Genomic DNA, 20,758 nt, shown 5'->3' on the forward strand with positions numbered 1-20,758 from the left:
ATGAATGTACCATAGTTTGCTTATCCATTCATTGGTTGATGGACATTTGGATGGTTTCCATTTGGGGGCTATTATGAATAATGCTGCTATGAATAATTTGTATGTAAGTTTTTATGTGAACTTATGTTTTTATTTCTCTTGGGTATATAACTAGGCGTAGAATGCTTGATCATGTGGTAACTCTATGTTAAACCTTTTGAGGAATTGCCAAGCTGTTCTCCACAGCAATGGCACCAGTTTCATTCCCAGTAACAGTGTATGAGGGTTCCAGTTTCTTCCATCCTCACCAACACTTATTATTGTCTGTCTTTTTGGCTATAGCCAACCTAGTAAGTATGAAGTGGTATCTCATTGTGGTTTTGACTTGCATTTCCCTGATGGCTACTGATATTGGAGCATCTTTCCATGTGCTTCTTGGCCATTTGTATATTTTCTTTGGATGAATGTCTATTTCAGATCTTTTGCCCATTGTTAAACTGGATTTGTCTTTTTATTGGGTTACAGGAGTTTGATATATGTACAAATCCCTACGCAGAGACATAATTTGCAAATATTTTCTCCCATTTTGTAGGTTGCGTTTTTCACTTTTTGGATGGTATTTTTTGAATCATAAAACTTTTAATTTTGATGAAATACAATGCATTTATTGGTTCTTTTGTTGCTTGTGCTTTTGATGTCATATTTAAGAAGGCTTTGCCTAACTCAGGAGCATATAAACTTACTCCTGTGTTTTCTCCTAAGAATTTTTTAATATCCTTAGCTTTTACATTTAGGTTATGACCCATTTTTAGTTAATTTTATATATGGTATGAAGTAGGAGTTCAACTTCATTCTTTTCCATGTGGCTGTCTGGTTGTCCCAGTACTATCGAAAAAAAATTCTTTACCCATTGAACTGTACCTTTGTTGAAAATTAGTTGATCAGAAGTTACTTAGGGACTCTCAATTCTATCCCATCACTCTATGTATCTGTCTATATGCCAATACCACACAGTCTTGATGAGTATAACTTTGTAGTATGTTTTGAAATTGGGATATGTGAGCCCTCCACCTTTTTCTTTTTCATGATTGTTTGGCTATTCTGGGTCCTTGAATTTCTATGTGAATTTTAGGATCAGTTTGTTAATTTCTGCAAAAAGGCCAACTGGGATTTTGATAGGGATTGTTTTGAATCTAAAAATCATTTTGGAGAGTGTTGCCATCTGAACAATATTAAGTCTTCCAATCTGTGAATATGCATGTCCTTCTACTTATTTATTAGGTCTGTAATTTTTTTCAACAGTGTTTTATTGTTTTGAGAATATAAGTTTTGTGCTATATTGCCTTTTTAAATAAGTAATGACTTGTTATTTCTATAAAAAGAGAGATACTCATTGTAAAAGAATATAACAGTGTGGGAATATTTGAATCACCCAGAGTTCCACTGTCAAGAAATAAGCAATTATCATTTGGTGAACATCATTCTAAACTATGCATCGTAGAGATACAGAGAGAAAGATGTACAGAGAGAAAAAAATTGTCTTCTTTTTATTTTAAGGTAATTATAGATTCGCATGCAGTTGTAAAAAATAATACAGAGAGTTCCCTTTACCCAGTTTTCCCCAGCGGTATCATATTGCAAAACTGTAGTATAATTCATGTATGATACAAACCACTGACATTGATATTGACATCAATACAGTCCACTGATCTTGTTTAGATTTCCCCAGTTTTACTTGTACTTATTTGCGTGTGTGTTTTTAGTTCCATGCAGTTTTATCACATATGATTTCTTGTGTCCACCACCACATTCAAGATACAGAACAGTTCTATCATCACACAGATCCGTTGTGTTACCCTTGGTAACCATTGACCTTCCTCCTACCCTCCCCCACCTCCCGCTTTCCCCAGCCCTGTCTTTAACTCCTGGAATCCCACCGATCTGTTCTCCATTTCTATAACTGTTGTCATTTAAAAAGTGTCACATAAATGTTATATAAATAAATATATAAATGCTTTTTTCACTTATCATAAATTCCCTGGAGATTTCATCCAAGGTTTTGTGTGAATCAACAGTTCATTCCTTTCTATTGCTGAGTACTTCATAATATGGATGAAATACTATGAGATACAGTTTTATCTAACTAGTCACTTAAAGACATCTGAGTTGTTCCCAGTTTTTGGCTGTTACAAATAAAACTGCTGTGAACACATATATAGATTTTTGTGTGAACATAAATTTTCATTTCTCTAGGATTACTGCCCAAGGGTGCATTTGCTAGGTCATATAGTAATTGCAAGTTAAGTTTTATAAGTAACTGCCAAACTGTTTTCCAGGGTGGTTATTTTTTATTTTTTTATTTTTTTTGTAATTAGATTTTTAATAATTCTAAGTTTTTAAAAGGGTTTATTAAATATGAGCATATTTTAGCTTAATTTATATATATGAATTACTACAAGAAGTATGACAGTAATTATATGTCGTTTACTGTGCGCTGGGTATATGCTCAACAATGCACATACATGAATTTACATTATTCCAATTAATCCTCAACAACCTTATGAAGTGTTGTTGTAATTATATCCCCACTTTAAAGATGAAGAAAGTGAGACATAGAAATGTTAAGTGACATATTCTAACTCATGCAACTACTAAGTGATTAAGGCAAGATTTGAACCCAGACAGTCTTCAAGATAGATTCTGGGCTTTTCATAACACTGCTGTACTACTTATATATTGGGACTCACTATTATTTTCCTATAGCAAGCCAGCATTTGACTTAAGATTTGTATGACTGTGACTTCAGAGGGTGGCTATTTTTAAAAATGAAAGTATAGATAATTTAAAAAACATTTGAAAATGTGACCATTGCCACATACAGAAAAAATGCATTAATATAAAAAGCTGAAATAGAACATTTCAGCCCCTTAGAAGCTGCTGAGTATTGCTCCTCAATCACAACTCACTCTTTCCTTCACGGAGATAACCATTATCATTGACATTTATGAAGATTACTTTATTTTTCTTCCATAATTTTAGCATTTAAGCCATTATTCCTCTGCATTATATTTTACTTTGCCTGTTTTTGAATGTTATATAAATGGAATCATTCCATAAATGGAACCATTTTTTGGTATGGGTTTTCCATGGAGCATTGTTTTCCAAGACTGATCCATGTTGTTTATAGCAGTAGTTTATTCATTTTCTTTACTGTATTCCAAAGTATGTATTTAACATACTTTATTTACTTTTACTGCTAATGGATATTTGTGTTGCTTACAATCTGGGCTTATTAACAATGTTTTATCACATTTGTGTACCTGTATCCTGACACATAAATTTTTAAAAGCATATTCCCAAGTATGGACTTTGTTTGGACACAGAGTGTGTATGTCTTCAGTTCTACATGATCATGCCAAACTGTTTTCTAAGAGTCATATCTGTTTATCCTCCCATCAGCAGTATATGTAAGTTTTTGTTTTAACTCTTCTCTAATGATATTGTCATATTTTTAAAAAATGTTAATTGGTATAGTGAATGTGTAGTAATTTCTTATCAGGGTTTGACTTGACATTTCCCCGATTTTTAATGAAATTGAGCCCTTTTCATGTGTTTGTTGTATACATTTGGATTTTCTGTTATGTGAAATGCTTTCTTAGTTGCTTTCTTTATCCATTTTTTATTGGGTTGTCTTTTTCTTCTCAAGTTGTAGTTCTTTGTATATTCTGGGTTAGATCTTTAGTTACATGGGTTGAAAATATCTTTTATTCTGTGGCTTACCTTTTCACTCTCTTAAAGGTTTTTTTTTTTTTTTTTTTTTTTTTCTTGAGACAGGGTCTCGCTCTGTCACCCGGGCTAGAGTGCAATGGCATCATCATAGCTCACGAAACCTCAGACTCCTGGGCTTGAACCATCCTCCTGCCTCAGCCTCCCAAGTAGTTGGGAATACAAGCACGCGCCACCACAGCTGGCTGATTTTTCCATGTTTTGTGGAGATGAGGTCTCGCTCTTGCTCAGGCTGATCCCAAACTCCTGACCTGAGGCGATCCTACTGCCTCAGGGCCTTGGCCTCCCAAAGTGCTAGCATTACAGGTGTGAGCCACCACGCCTTTTTTTTTTTTTTATTTTTTTATTTTTTTTTTTTTTTTGAGTTTTCTGGTGAAAACTGGAAAACCTGCTAGGCAAATTTTAAAAGAGGTGTAACACAGAAAATATCTTTAATATAGTCCAATCTGTTGGTCTTTTGTGGCTCATGCTTTTTGTGTTCATTTAAGAAATCTTCCAGCCTCCGAGATCATAAAGACATTTTCCTTTGTCATCTTCCAGAAACCTCTTTGTGTTGTCTTTCACATTTAGATCTACAGTTTACCTGGAATTGTTTTTTCTGTCAGATTTATTGGCATAAATTTCCACTTTTAAAAAAATGTCTATAGGATTTGTAATAACTTCATTTCTGTTCTTGATATTGGTAATTTATAATTTTGCTGGGTATAGAATTCTAGGGGGGGTAGGTGTTTTCACTCAGCTTATTGAAGTCCACAGTCTTCAGTTGTTTTGTCATGGAGAATTCTATTAGTTTTATTGCTGCTTCTTTGAAGGGGATCTATCTTTTTATTTCCTGTGACTACTTAAAAACTGTTCTTGTTTATCTTTGATTTTCTGTAGTTTTAATATGATGTGTGGGTTTCTCTTTATTTAAGCTGCCTGGGTTTCATTGAGCTTCTTGGGTCTATTGAATTGCTATATTCCTGTATTTGTAGAAATTTTTCAAATACCATTTCTTGAAATGTTGCCTCTGCTCTGTTCTTTTGCTCCCCTTCTTTTGAGATTCTGATTAAATAAATATTTTAAACCTATGCCAAACTGTGTCATTATATCTTCTGCATCTCTCCAGTGATTTTTCTGCTTTTTTCTTTCTGTGCTGCACGATGAAAAATTTATTTTTCTTGTATTCCAGCTCACTAATGGTTTCTTCACTTGTGTTTTATCTGATATTAAACTTGTTCAGTGAGGTTTAAATTATACTTACTACATTTTTTATTTCTAGATGTCCTGTTTGGTTATTTTTTGAATCTATGACAATTTTTCCCTGTAGATATTTTTGAGTCTGTATTTTTCCTATATTCCAGCTCACTAATGGTTTCTTCACTTGTGTTTTATCTGATGTTAAACTCATCTAGTTAGTAATTTTTTAATCACAGTCTTTTTATAGTGTGTATCTGAGATTCCAATCTCTGAAGTCTTTTAGGGTCTCTTTGATACTTTTACTGGTATTTTGTTAAGAAGTCTACTTTTTTCACTGTGTTGTGCATTATATTTATAAAATAATTTATCGGAATAACATGTAACTTTCAATGAAAGTTCTTTCCTCCAGAGAGGACTTACACTTGCTTCCACCAGGCGCTCGTGATTACTACCAGTTCTGATCCACCGTTTCAGTGATTTACTGCTATGTAACAAACCACCCCCAAACCAGGGAGGGACTTAAAATACCAACAATATATTTTTATGAATTTGTGGGTTGCTGGATTAAGCTTGGGGTTCTTTTGTTCCCCATAGTGTTGACAGGAGTTACTCGTGAATCTGCATTTAACTGGGAGGTCAGCTAAGGTGCAGCGTTCAAGGCTGCCTCAACGTATTGTCTGAGACTTCTTGTTTTGTTGGCTGGGGCACTTTGGTTCTCCTCTGTGTGGCCTCTCTCCAGTGCTCTCATTCATAGCACAGCCCAAGCTTCTTTACATGCCAGCTGTTTTCCAAGAGACCAGATATGAAAGCTACTAGTTCTCTTATAAGGGCTAGGCTTGGAACTAGTGCAGCATCACTTGAGCTGCAATCAGTTGGTCACAGTAAGTCACAGGGCCAGTCCAGATTCAAGGAGAGGGAAGATAAAATAGACTCCACCTCTTGATGAGACTAGTGGTATGCAGGTACAGGGATGGAAGAAATTGTTGACAGTCATCTTCAGAGATAGTCTATCACAGTCACATTAAAACATGCTCAGGGCTTGAAATTTCTTCGATAGACTAGTCCACAGACTGAAACTAGGTGATGAGTAGGGGACCATGTAACTTACATGGTTACAAGTTAAAATATTTTTGAGCATAAAAAGGAGCACTATTTTAAGTATGCCTGTACTCTCAGATATAACTAGATTGTCTCTGGCAAGCTAGAACCCATGGTTACTGTAGTTATAATTTATTGGGTTTTTTTTCCATTTCCTGCTTACCACCACCCTGAAGGTATAGTCCTTTGGGGTTTTAATTTTTTGTGGTAAGAAACTCCTGTTAGACTTTTTATATGGTATGTAGGCTTCAGACTTTGATTTCCGTCCCTTTTGCCTTGGGAGGCTATCTAAACAGTCTCATGTTCCCTGGATTGGCTCATGACCTCAGAGATTCTTGTTTTCCTTGTATTTGTGGTTTGTAATTCCTTATTATCTTGTGGTCCTTTTGATAACTTTAAAGATTTTATTGACTGGGCGCCATGGCTCACGCCTGTAATTGTAGCACTCTGGGAGGCCGAAGTGGGAGGATCGCTTATGGGCAGGAGTTCAAGACCAGCCTGAGCAAGAGTGGAGACCTTGGAGACCTTTGGTCTCTATCAAAAATAGAAAAAATTAGCCAGGTATGGTGGTGTGGGCCTATAGTCCCAGCTACTCGAGAGGCTGAGGCAGGAGGATCACTTGAGCCCAGGAGTTTGAGGTTGGAGTGAGCTATGATGATGCCACTGCATGGGGTGACAGAGCAAGACTCTGTCTCAAAAAAAAAAAAAAAAAAAAAAAGGTTTTATTAAGCTTTTATAGTTGTTTTCAGTGGAAGAGTGTATCTAAATAACTTACCCCACCATTTTAGAGAGTAGGGACAAATATAATTAATGTACTGTTATTTCAACAGAGGAAAAAGAACTGAAAGAATTCCTTAACATCAAATAAGTGCTTTTTTTCCACCAGAAATATAAGTTCCCAAGAATTTCTTCTAAAGTTGAGAGGGGAGAGTGTAGATGTGGGCAAGGAATTAAAGAATTGGAATCATTATATTATCATTTTTTAAAACTCCATGTCTCACTTTTTGATAATCTTTTGATTCTCTGTCATGAAGAATTAGGAAATTATTTTCATCAAAACAGTTTCACAATTTTTCTCGGTTGTATTATCACTTTGTCAAGGCTTTAAAGACTAACATTCTATAACCAATTCCCCTGCTGCTTAACCTTAGTATAAGTTATAAATAAATTTTTACTTTCTTCTAGTCTTTTGATCATGCTATCTTATTTTTGAATTATTTATTTTTATTCCTTATAGTCTAGATTTTAATGTTAGATCCCTTTTTTAAAAAAATGGTTCAGGGGTGAGTTTTACAAAACATGCATAGCTTCTTTTCAGGACCACTGTGAAATTTTAGTCTACACTATAGATTCATTACCATTTTGTGTCTATTTTAGATAAGTAGTTATAATTTTCTCATTTTATACAGTGTGTGTGTACATATAAATATACATATTTATATCTTCCTTTTATTCCTCAAAGCAGCATTCTAGCTGGTCATTAAATGTTTATTTTTTTAGCTGGCTGTACACTCTATAAATGCTTTCGTTGAAGAATTGATTTACTTATTGAACTATACTTTTCTTTCCTTTTCTCTCTTTCCCATACTTCCTGTCTTTATTTCCTTTGATGTTGAAATCTAATTTTTAATAAGTACATATTTTTGTCTTAATTATAAGCTCTGATCTAATTTGATCCTATTGCTTATATCATGTAAAACATGACTGCTCATTTTGTTTTACTCTGGTTTTGTGTGTTTGTAGCAAAATGGATTATACTGTTAGTTATTTTGATGAGCTTATTATGGATGTTTGTCATCTAAATTACCTTAATTTATTCAATAAAAATTTATTAATTTTTCCATGTATGTCTTAATGCCTTCTTTAGAAGGGTATAGTGAATTGAATAAGGCATTAATTTTCCTTTAAAAGAAGTATAATTTTGAACTGGTAAATTGCCAGTCTCTTAAGTGGTCTCTGTCATAAGTAGTCACCAAAAACCAAAACTGATATTCAGATATCATGGCAACAGCTCTCTCCAAAAATCACCCTTCCTTCTTCTTGCTGGCTACCTTATGGTCATGTAAGCAATTTAGTGGCAGTTAATGGAATTTGAACCCAAGTCTGACTCTAGAGCCCAAGTGTGTTTCACAGTGCCATGTTTATTCTCATAATATGTCAGTTCTGTGGATCGTACAAGTCATAAAAAGTTAACCACCTTCTCAGCAAACCTGATATATGAAAATCTAATTCACTAATAGACAAATCTGTGATATTCTTCACTCTTGTGAGGTGGATGAGTCATCTCATGTTCTTTAATGGGATGACATTAAAAATATTATTTACTTTTCCAAAATTGTTTTCACTCAACATTTTGGAATACCTGTATTGTGAGATTGTATTAAGTGAGCCAAACCTATATTTTGGTATTCTGTATTTAACAGAATACCAAAATTCTGTATTCAACAACTACTTCATGAATGCCTGTTTTTCTGACAGATTCTAGGTGTTAGAGATACAAAGGCCTGCAAAACCAGACATTATTGCTATTGGCTCTGGTGCTGGTATACCTGAGTTTTAAATCTTGGTTCCACCTCTTAATAACTGTGTAATCTTGGGCAGGTTACTTAGCCCTCTAAGTCTTTGTTCCTTCATATGTAAGAAGAAAAGAATAATTGTACTTTTCTTACGGTTATTTGGGGGATTAATTGAGATAATATATGTTTGTAACATGGTATCTGACATTAATAAAACACTTAATAAATGCTTCTTTTTATTATCATCTTAAAAGTAGCATTTTAAATATATTTTCTTTTAAGATAAAAACAAACTGAATAAGCTTATTCAATATCATCATCTTCATTCTGGGATGGTAGTCATATTTGTGGTATTATTTGAAAAGTCTCGTAAGTTTCATTTGTCCTGCATGCTGCCATATGTACATTTTAAATGTATAGTAAGAGCTATAAGCTTTTCATATTTTAACGATGGTGCTAGAATCAGTGTGTGGGATAATTTCAAATATAAGAGAATATATGTTTGGCTCATGGCAACTATTGTAACCTACTTTTGTAACCTTTCTTTTGAAAAAGTAAGACAAAGAGTCACTTTGTGATTTGTTCTGTGAAACAATTTCATGAGAATAAATTTGAGAAATTCTTCAGTGACTTGCAAACAAAAATATTTTGAAAGCTTCATTTTAACTTATAAGTAATTTTTGTAGGATTTCTTGAGTTTCTTGAATGGAAAGAGAAAATACTAAAAATAAAATCTAGATACTTTCTATACACTGTACACGTACAGCACAGTATTTAGACACTTGAGTATGTAAATCTAAGTGCAAGTAATTTTGAGTTTTAAAATGGTACATTTATAGAAAGTTACAAGGGCAATCATCTAGTTAAATTTCCTTCGAGATTATTAAATTTTTTTCGAATATTATGTTTTATCAGAAACTTGAAGAATTAAATGTACCCAGTTCTGATTTTTTAGAGATGCTACATAAAAATGAATCTGATTTCTTTAGTAGTTTCTATCAATAATAACTTTGTTATAACAGTTAAATTCTCCTTTTGTGATTTGATAAAAACCTTACTTGTAATACTTTTAAGGAGATTTGTTCAGCTCTATCTCATGTAAAAAGATACATCAGGGCTATTTTTATTATCTGTAATGAAATCTTGTTAGAGAAAATCTTGCTTTGACATTAAATCACTACCACTTTTTTCATTACCAAAGTCCAAATGCCAAGGGGAAAAAAGTCAACTCGTAAGCTGGAGAGGCATATAAACAGTTCAATTATAGTGACTGTTAAAATAAATTTTACTATTTTTTTCCTGTTTTCATAATCCCATTAAGTCCTGATTAAGCTATTTTAAAGTACGTAAGAGGTAATTTAATGTTTTAGTATAAACATTTTTTCCTTAGTGTACATAAAAGAAGGTTGTGTAGCTGAGGAGATTTTTTAATGTGAATTTTTTAAAGGATTTTTTTGTGTAATTTTTAAAATTTTCTTTTAGTATATACAGCTAACTTTTATATTACTTTAGATGTTGTAATTGGAAGTCACTTATGGTTCTGGGAATGAATAATATTTATTACAGGTTTGAATGAGTAATCAAACTTTTGGCATATATGCTAATTTAACTATGCTAATTTAACATATATGCTAATTTAACCGTCAAGATTTATAGAAATCTTTTGTTGAAGTTTATTAAAATTAAGATTTAGTTACCAGTTTTAACGATTTAATTTATTTATTTTTTTCCTCTGCCCTGAATGATCTGCAGGAATGGTTTAATTTTAAGGAACCAAATTTAAGATAATTTGTTCTTAGAAGCCAAGAATAAATGGCATAGAAATGATTTAGTAGTTCTTTGTGGGAGGGGGTAAAAATACACTCACATTTAAAGTTAAGTTGATTATTTCATTGAAACAGCCATATGTAAAATTTAATTTAAAAAAAATAATTTCTTGTTTAGCATAAAGTAATTAGCACAACTCAGTGAGTCTGAGATTTAGCAACACAATAGATACTAAAAAAAATCAATAAATTTCTTTCATAAGAGTAACTGATATTCATTTAATACTTTTGAGCTTGACAAATGAGCAGATATTTAGGCTGATTCTGAAAATGAACTCCTTTATTATCCTAATAGCATACCGTGTACTCTATTGAGACTAAGATATCCATGCTTTGTGGGAGCTCAGCTTGTATAGAAATGAATTTGCTAGGTTTTGTCACTTGCAAGACCAGCCTGGGTTACTGAAGCCTGCTAGTCAACTACATCAAATACATAATATTGTGGGAAATCATCAAGTAGTACTATTTGTTTTTAAAGTGACACATAACTTTTTATTGTAATTATTAATACAAGCAAAGAAGCTAGCAGTGTTTTTATTCTTTTATTGTCATCAAGCAGTTTTCTAGGAATTTTCAGCAAAATATCAATTCAGCTATAATTCTAGTATGAAATACAGAAACTGTGAGTTAGCTTTTGGTGCCTGCTGTGAAAAATCAAATCAATAGCTTTAATACCTTCTTCAGTCTCATTTCACTATAACTCTGTTTTAGGTAGGTCTGCACATCTATTTTGCTCTCAGTGATTAATTTTACCAGTTCAGTTTCTTTATAGATTTTTTCCATAAGTAGAAAGGATTTTAAATCTTATAGCCCCTTAAAATATTTTATTAGCATTTACTTAATGATAATGTACATGCTTGTTTTTTGTGTAAGTACCCAAGACATTCTAGTTGAAAGACAGCTTAAGGAAAAATAAACAAATAGCAAAAGCATTCAGTCTTTATTTACAATATATAGAAGATTACTATTTTCATTTTAGGTAGAAGAGTCTGATCAGCAGGAACACCCCAGAGGAAGGACATCTTTAGCGATAGAATTTACATACCGTTAGCTCACAGTAATTGATTAGCAGCAGGGCTCTGTAGTACAGAGCTAGCTGGGTACGTTATTTGGGATGCCTTTGATGCTGTGGTTTTCCGAAGCTTGCTGGCTGCATGCTTGTTGCCTTTGTTTGTGACACAGGTAATTACTTGATAAAATGAAGTGCATCGCTGTGAACAATTGACCCTTTGGAACAATCCAGGCTGGTCAGCAGTCTAAAGCCACACTTTAAAGCCATCATTATAGCCTCAAACTTAAGAGTTTCCAAGGTACAGACAAAGGTGTTGTCTTCCTTTAGAACAAGTCGAGTGCCATTTTCAGACTTTATGAAGTATTTAAATTGAATGATATTTGACGATATTGAAAACTCCTCCGGAAATCCATCCAGCCTGCTTTTGGACACCAGAACAATGCGAGATTTTATTTTTGATATGAAATCAGGAGCATTACAGAAGATTCTCAGTCCTTGTGAGCGATCGTGGTTATCTGTTATTTCCAAGAAAGTAGTCTCTCTGGGTGTTAGCTGTTCTTTTTCCCACCTGGATTTCACTTCCTCTGCCAATCCCTTGAGCTGAAAGAATTCTGCTTCTTGTGCAAGGAGTTGATTTTCACGAAACCCTTCAGGCAATAGAAGTTCTCCATTTCGTAGGAAGTTTAGGACATGCCTGAAGAGGAGCCCATCCCTGTCTATGAAATAATGACCATCGGCATCAAACGGGCAGAGGATCTTTCCATTTACTATACCTTCAAGGAAAGTGTCTGGGTACTTGGTCAATGTTTGTTTTTGAGTAATGTATAAATATCCACCAACGTTGAGGGTCATCAGTGTGGATTTGCAGTTCTTTCCTTGGTCAGTATCTTCCAGGCTGTTGTGTTTCCCTTCATACTCCTTTTCTTTTTCTCTTCTGTTTATTTTCCGCTCCATTTTTTGAAGATGCCGTTTCAGCTTGTTCTTCTTGGCTTTGAGATTTTTAAAAAAGAAACACTACCACGCAAACACGCCTTTATTCAGCCCCAGCCTGGTGATGGACTGGAAATGCTGGCAGCATCGCCTGCGCTGTCAGCTCGGCTTTGCAGTAGGTGGCGTATCAGCTATGTATGCAGGAGCTTTCTGGAGTAAGACGGAAAAGAAAATTTGCATTTAACTGTATCAGGGAAGGGATTTGTTGTGAAAGGATTTTCTCGTCTATTCTTTGAAGTAATAAGAGTTATTCAGAATAAATTGAATTTCCTCTTGCCAGTTAAACAGTTACAAGTGTTTAATTCTCCAGTCAAATGTAAATTTTTACCTGTTTCTAAATGTCTTTTAAGTTATTTTTTTAATCAGGCAGGGCTTAATATTGAATAATACTGTCATCTTTTGGAAAATAATTTATATTAGCATCATTTCTTAAAAAGTAAATCATAAGTAGGAACCTAAGGTGAAAGGAACTAGGTGTATAGAATTTTCTTTCCCGGAAAAACTCACACATTTCACAGTGGTGTAGTCATTTTTGAGACTCAGATAAGAATATTTAAACCTGTTATTTGTGACACCACATTTAAATTTAATTGGATTTGCATGTAATTCTGATTTGGATCTTTGTTCAGGGAGAAGAAATTTTCTTAACACCCTTTTACCCTAAAGATAAAAAAATCAAATAGGCTCTGTAGTAATTGTTTACATTTTTTGGTTAAGATTGTGGAAAATTCATAAGCTTGTTTTACCCTAAACCAGCTTTAGTTCTGAACAAAGACTTAGACTACTATAAAAAAAAAAAAAAGACTGTGGTGTGTGTGTGTGTGTGTGTGTGTGTGTGTATGCACACGTTAGAAAGTAGGGAAAGGATGGAGATTCAAAATACCTACTATAAAATAGTGTTATGGCTGAGTTTTTGTTTCTTGTTTGTATTACAAAGGACAAAAGAAACAGCCAAAGCCTAATTAAGCCTTAAAAAAAAAACCAAAAAAAAAAATCTTGGGAGCTGGAACATTGTGAGTGTGATGCCCCCCTACCCTCTTTTTTCTTCTTTCCCTTGTAACTTGCCTTCCAGGGCATTTTAGGGTTCTGAGCTTTCACTTCCTGAATTTAAAGGCCCAGTGGTAAGAAATGTGAACATTGTCCCCAGTATACTATTACTTGACCTATCTGCTAAATTATTCTGAGGAACTACATTGTTCTTAGAGTTCGACTTTAGATTTTATGTTAAATTGATTTATATTTCTCTTGCATTAAAGGTATTTTTAAATTTTCAACTGTATGTTGATATAGAAGTGGTTGGAACAGATTCTTCTAAAAATACCTACTTTTTATTTTCTCTAAACAATGTTAGATTTTCTTCAGATATAAAAAATTATATCCTTAATTGTAGCAATTTTTAATTTAACATTTTGTATCATTGAGATTATTAAAAGTCTATTGAAATTGAACTAGAAAACTATGACATATTTCTAGAGCTGAGTTTTTGCTTAGAGACCGTGAAATTCAACTTCCTCATTTCACCAAAGGTAAAATTGCATTCCAGAGAATTTTTAGTGTTTATCTAGGACTTTTACAACTTGTTAATGGCAAAGCCAACACTTAGACTAAAGCTTCCTCTCAGTCCTGCAGCATTTAAGAGGTTACTTTTGTATGCTGAGCTTTCATTTCCAGAATTTGAAGGCCCAGTGGTAAGAAATGTGAACATTGTCCCCAGTACACTATTGGGGATGAGTACTCATGTGTGTATTGATTTTGGTCTTTTTACAGTTAAGTCTTTTCTGTGGATATGACTTTTTAAGAACTACTGAATATAATTGGGGGGGGCGGCAAGGGTACAACTTTGGAAATGTATTCGTAGAATTCTGATGTTACCATAGTCACTGCCCATGAGTAGCATCATATAATAGCAAAATCAACAAAGGCATAACAATTTCATTTATAGGTATAGCCCTCTTTCTATGAACTTTGTGGAACACCAGAATCATTACAACGTAACTGTAGTATAGTGATGGAGACTGTGCTGGAATTTTCTTGTTTAAATAAAATGATGTAGTTGGATACTATGTAGCACTGGGCCTATCTGTGGGTACTTTCTTGGAGAAGCCTTGACACTGTTGCTGCTAGAGGATGGGCTTCCATGAAGGTGGCGAGATGATAGGAATGAGGCAGGGCTGCTGGAAGTGGGATACCGACCTCTTCAGTTATCACTCCAGAGCCACCTTACGCGTGCAAACTCACTGGGTTGTGCTGCCAGGTTTTCACCTGATGAATGCTCCTTGTTTCTGCAGGCTTGCCTTGACAGACTCTGAACCACCCCATCATGTGCCTCTTACCCTTGATCTCCTTTTCTCACTCTAGACTTCACTCTGGTGTTCTTGTCTTCTGCAAACCTGACATGTGTAATTTGTTTGCCACCCATGGCCTGGCAGCAGTGCTACAACTGAAGCCCTGACTTATTGCCTGACTACAAGCTGATATGAATCCATAGGACTTTTCTTTTGTCTTCTTTGCCCCGGGCTTGCAGTCGTAAAAAAGAAAAATGGCATCCAGTTGTCCCCACAGTATCCCCATTATTCCATATTACCTCCATTAGAGCAAGATGACTGCAATTCATGGAAATTGCAGGGGTTCCTTGATCATTGCTGCCTATACACATGCCCTTTAGGAGAAAGCCAGCTTGTCTTCTTTTTAGTGTATTCTAAATTATAATTGCTTACTAGGGGTTGGGGGTGCTTGTCCTAGGTGGTGTCGGGAAGGTCCACATAGCCCTAAAACTATAAAAATGGTACTTTAGTACATATACCAAGGGAAATATCCCTGGTTTATGGGACTGTCCTTCTCTGCTTCACAGAAGATACAAACAGGTATTATTATTTAGTTCAGTGGTTTTAGCAGAAGGGCTTAAACCACACAGCGAAGATTAGTTTATCTAGGTCCACTTGACCAGTAGATTTGAGGATTTCATCTGCCTTTGCAGGCAGAAAGATAGAAAATTTTGAAAGGTTGAAACCCTGTTTTCTATTCAGTACTGTAGCCCCTCATTAGAGTTAGATTACCTCTCTCTTACCCATCCGTAATCACACATATAAAAGAGCCTTTTAATCAACTTTGAAAATTTAAACAGGTCTTTGGTATGAGTATATAGTGGAGCCCAGTGCCTAACCCAATTCTGTGAAAACTTTCACTAGGAGGTAATACTAATCTTCTCCCATCTGCCTTAGGCAGAACTCATTCTAGGCCAATGGGAGGAATTCCCATCTTTTCTACCAACTCGTGAGGGGAAATAAGGTCCATGTCATAACTATGATCGATGATGATATCATCATAATATACACTTGCTCCATTTATATGCCAGAGATATTCCCATGTCATGGAAGGAGGTGGAACCTTATCGGCAAGGTATCTCTCCTAGTTGAAAGATATAAGATGTGATAATTTCCCTAGATTCAACAGGTCACTTTTTTTTTTTTTTTTTTTTTAGATAGAGTCTCATTCTGTTGCCCAGGCTAGAGTGCCATGGTGTCAGCCTAGCTCTCAGCAACCTCAAACTCCTGGGCTCAAGCGATCCTCCTGCCTCAGCCTCCCAGATAGCTGGGACTACAAGCATGCGCCACCATGCCTGGTTAATTCTTTCTATATGTATTTTAAGTTGTCCATATAATTTCTTTCTATTTTTGGTAGAGACGGGGTCTTGCTCTTGCTCAGGCCGGTCTCCAACTCCTGAGCTCAAATGATCCACCCACCTCGGCCTCCCAGAGTGCTAGGATTACAGGTGTGAGCCACCGCGCCCAGCCAACAGGTCACTTTTTAATAAAATTTACACGCCTTTTCAAGGAACGGTGATGGTCTTAGGAGCTGCCCCTTATGAGAACATGGTGCTTCTGTGTCCACGTACTCTGCCTCTACCAAATCTGTTTGGTTGTAATCACCTTCATGCTTCTATGCCTGTCTTTTAAAAGGATTAGTTCTCATTACCTTAGAAAGAAAATAAAAGCAACTAAACTAGAGAAGAAGCTGTCTATTTTTTTACTTAAATCTGATACTGTCTCTCTGCCCTAGACTTTGCCACATTTTTTCAAGTTTATTGATCTGTACTATGACTTTCCTATGTCTTTCACAAGCTGAGTTTCTTTTTTTTTTTTTTTTAACACATGGCTTGCCTCTTCCTAGCCTCCTGTTAATAGCATTGAATGTGAGAAACATTCATTTTGGTATTTCCCTATGAATATTTTACTTTAGCCTTTTTTTGTGTTAAAAATAAAAATAAACCATGTAATATATTGACATATCGTAAGAATCAAGGATTTTCCATGTTAATCTAATTCTTCTTGAATGTCTAAACTTTAGTTTCATTTTGAAATATAAAATATGTCTTTAAATGTTGTCTGGGACCGGTAGTGTACTAGCAGAAGTACTGTGTCAGGCTACCTTACGTAACTGATTGACCACAGCATCCCCCAAACTATGTAGAGTGCCTGAATCTTCCTGGGACTCATAGGACATGACCTCTGGCTGAAAGGTCATACAAACATGTCATTCCAGTCCGATGAATGTAACTGTAAATGTTTTGCAATGTTGAACTGAGTCTTTAAAGAAGCCCAGGAAGCTTGGCTACATTGGCAAATTTTTTAGCCTCATTTGCAGAGTGTAGAAAAGAATAAAGCACTGTGTGTCAAAAGGAGCACAAATAAAAATGACAGACTAGCTGAAAGGTTCAGGTAAAATTCCATTCCACATTTCTTTGCTTTTCACTACAGAGGTAATGTTGACAACAATTTACAAATCATATTAATTCATGTTTTAAATGTACTTTGGGAGATGAGTGTTTCATTTTGTGAGCAGAAGTCAAACCTTAAGTTTTTTAAAACAGCTTTTTTTTTTTTTTTTTAAAGTGTGGCCTAAGCATAATTATTTACTGGAAAATTTATTGTAACCAGATGAGCAAAGCACTTTTATAAGCCATCAAATAAGCATTGAAATTATGATATTTTACAAAACTCATTTTTTTATAGTGCTATTTGGCAAAATGCAATTTTACTGTCTCTTTGGGAAGATGTTTTCAGCTAATAACCATTATTTACAATCTCAAAATGAGGGACATGACTTTGAAAACTCTTGGAAAGGTACTATTGTTATGAAGTCAGTAATCAAAGAAGTTCTCTGCTCCCAAATGCTGCCCCCTACCACTGTTTCCTTCTGTTTTCTTCTTCACTGTACATCTTCTTATGTCTTCAGTGATGAGATGGTGTCAAAGAGAGAGAAGAGGGCCTGAACAGGAGGACTGGATGAGCCATGGGAGCAAATGTGGTTTCTTACAGAGTAGAGCAATTATAAATTAGGGATGGAGGAACTCTATCATATTGCACATTTTTTCATATTTAACATTTCTGAAATTGGGGTATATCTTAAAATCATTGGCCTGTGAAAGTTTAATGGCAGTATTTTGTCTTTCTTTAGTAGTACATGAAATAATGGCAAATATTACAATTGATGGCATCTTTGAATCAATGAAATATTTAAGCAGCTCTGTGAGCTATTCCCTCCATATCACAAGAAAGTAAAATTAACAGAGAGAGGAGAAAGGAGGGGCAAAGAGTTGTAGGTGAAGGGAGAGAAGGAGGGATAGAAAGAAATATGGCTGCTTCACATTAAAATTATCTAGGGAGGTTATAAAAATACCACTGCTTCCCCCACACAATGCTGTTAAAGCAGTCTCTGGGAGTGGGCCCAGTATTTTGTAAGAAGCTCCCTAGGTAAGTCTTATGATCAACCAGAGTTGAAGAATCACCTTAGTAAGGAAACGATGAGCTCAAGAAAGGGGACTTATCTCAAGGGAGTCCTTAATGGGAGCATAATTTCTACCCTGTAGTTGTGAGGATCATTTAAAAGATATCAAAGTATCTTGAAAATTGGCCAGGCACAGTGGCTCACGCCTGTAATCCTAGCACTCTGGGAGGCCAAGGCGGGAGGATCGCTCGAGGTCAAGAGTTAGAGACCAGCCTGAGCAAGAGCGAGACCCCGTCTCTACTAAAAAATAGAAAGAAATTAGCTGGACAACTAAAAATATATAGACAAAATTAGCCGGGCATAATGGTGCATGCCTGTAGTCCCAGGTACTCGGGAGGCTGAGGCAGGAGGTTTGCTTGAGCCCAGGAGTTTGAGGTTGCTGTGAGCTAGGCTGACGCCACAGCACACTAGTCCGGGCAACAGACTCAAAAAAAAAAAAAAGGAAAAAAATCATAAAGCACTAAACTCTAGTGTATTACTATTACTAATTAGACATGGTAAAAAGAACAAATATTATTGAGGATGAAATTCATAGAACTTGAATTACATTGAACTGATTTAAAAACATATGCCATTGGATGTCTATAATTATTTCATGAATAGTCCCTCAACTATATCATAGTCTTCCTAAGCACAATGGTCTGTATTTTTCTTTCTTGTACTCCTCATCACATCTACCACAGTATTTGGCACTGTTTGACTAAAATATAGCACTACAATATAAGTCTATGCTTTAGAAGACTTAATCTTTCCAGAAGAATTTGTTTTCTATCCATTTAATCACTTTTGCTCTTGTTTTTAAATTTTGTCTGATTTCAAGTGCAGCAGCCAAAGCTGGATAGCACTCTTTAATGAAAAGCTAACTAAAACAAATTACTATAGTACTGTGATTTTCCTGCCCCTTTTCTTTTATTATTATAAGACAACATTACTTTATGTTTTTTAGAAAGCTGAGTTTTATTTCTGAATTTTATTCAGCCTTTTATTCTTGAAAGCAACTTTGGAAGTAGGGATTATGTCTGTTTAATCATGTCCACATCTGTATTTAAGAGGTTTTTTTAAAAATTTTTTTTAAATTTCAAAATATTAAGGGGTAAGAAGTTTTTGTGTTGATTTAGTTATATATGTGATGTGAACAAGCAGAAGGACTATAGTCTGAAGTATAAGTGGGATAATAACTTGTGAACTTTGCTTTGTAAACATTAAAACATGTAGTACAATTTTTCTTACACACTCATTCACTATTTATTTGATCAAAAGTCTGTTAAAGTTTTTATAGACTGATAGGACAATCCAAACTCCTTTGCCCATTTAAAGCCTCCATTTTGTACTTTAGCTAACCATTTTCCATTCTACTCCTGGGCAACCAGTCCTGTCATTCACAAATATTCTTTGGTCAGTGTTACAACATCTATTCTACAGCAATGTACCTGCAAACCGACCTCTTTCCCTAAGTCCATGGGGAGAAGTTGGAGTGCTTTATTATAGGTGAGGAAGTTGAGATGGTTGCAGGATTCTATGTCTAGTCCTCAAATTATGGTTTCAGTATTTGATTTAAAATTGGAGATTCCCAGCACAGTAGGCATATTTTTAATTTGAATATTATTATGGGAAAACATACAAACAGAACTTTTGGGAATATTTATGTGACTGCTCATTCATTACCTTTAAGGTAAATAATAAAATACTAACTCTATAGGTTAGTTTACTGAAATCTGAGCATAATCTTTTATTCCTAAAATTCCTGAAGATTAAATAGGGATCAGAACATGAATTCACAAATTTGAATAAAGATTAACTTTTTAATAATTTAGGGATAGAAAGTTTGTCTAACTAGTTTGTTAAGATGCCAGTCTCTTTTATTTTAATAGGCTTTACCTGAGAATCACAGGCAAACAGCTGCTAGGAAAATATTTTAAATGCAAATAAAGTAAAATACTAGGAATATTAAAAATGGTTTACCTTTTAAATGTACTTTCTCTGTGAAGATTTCTTCTGTCCTTTTCCAGAGAGTGTAGACACAGATGTAATATAATTAAGAGTCAGGAGAGTAACTTCAAAAGTCTTGGATCACTCCAAAATCATGGTTAGTAGCCCACTGGTTTATATTTTAACTGGAGTTGGAAGTACTCTTAAAGACCTCCACATTCAACTGGATCCAGAATGGTTCTGAGGAAATGAATGCCTATAACTTCCTGATGCCTAAAACTTCCTAACATACTTGAACGCATTACTTACATGCCAATGCTAATAAGCACCCTTCCTGCTTACTTTAACTTGTTCAAACTAGGAATGCCAATAACTTGTAAAAAAGTGCCAGTTGGTCATTTCTCTTCAAGTCTTCAACATAGATTGTATCTCAACTTCAGATATAGAGTAGGAATGGCCAGCTTAGAGCACAAGTTTGAATATTTTCAAGTCTTGGGCAGCTTCTTAACATTTTGTGGTTGTTGTTCCAAGAAAAATTTCTCTCTCATTTCTACTCAAAGAAAATTTAATTATATCTAGGTCTTTTAGAAAGTATTAGAGCAAAGAAAATAAACACTAATAAAATAATAAAACATCCTCAGTTGGAGAGGAAATCC

General features: G+C 34.8%; 2 protein-coding genes and 1 non-coding gene across 3 annotated transcripts in view; 1 reads left to right on the forward strand and 2 right to left on the reverse strand.

Annotated features, from left to right (window-relative positions):
- Positions 1-20,758, forward strand: part of GTF2F2 (general transcription factor IIF subunit 2) — a 133,270-nt gene that overhangs the window by 44,188 nt on the left and 68,324 nt on the right. The window lies entirely within an intron of this gene.
- Positions 4,126-4,187, reverse strand: LOC138383088 (U7 small nuclear RNA). Its single transcript, XR_011233536.1, has one exon. It is a non-coding gene; the product is annotated as a U7 small nuclear RNA (small nuclear RNA).
- KCTD4 (potassium channel tetramerization domain containing 4) lies at positions 11,571-12,350 on the reverse strand. The gene has a single exon (XM_069467231.1). It carries the CDS (start codon positions 12,348-12,350, stop codon positions 11,571-11,573), a length of 780 nt encoding a protein of 259 aa, XP_069323332.1.

This window comes from Eulemur rufifrons, chromosome 4, assembly GCF_041146395.1.
Source record: "Eulemur rufifrons isolate Redbay chromosome 4, OSU_ERuf_1, whole genome shotgun sequence".
Classification (NCBI taxonomy): Eukaryota; Metazoa; Chordata; class Mammalia; order Primates; family Lemuridae; genus Eulemur; species Eulemur rufifrons.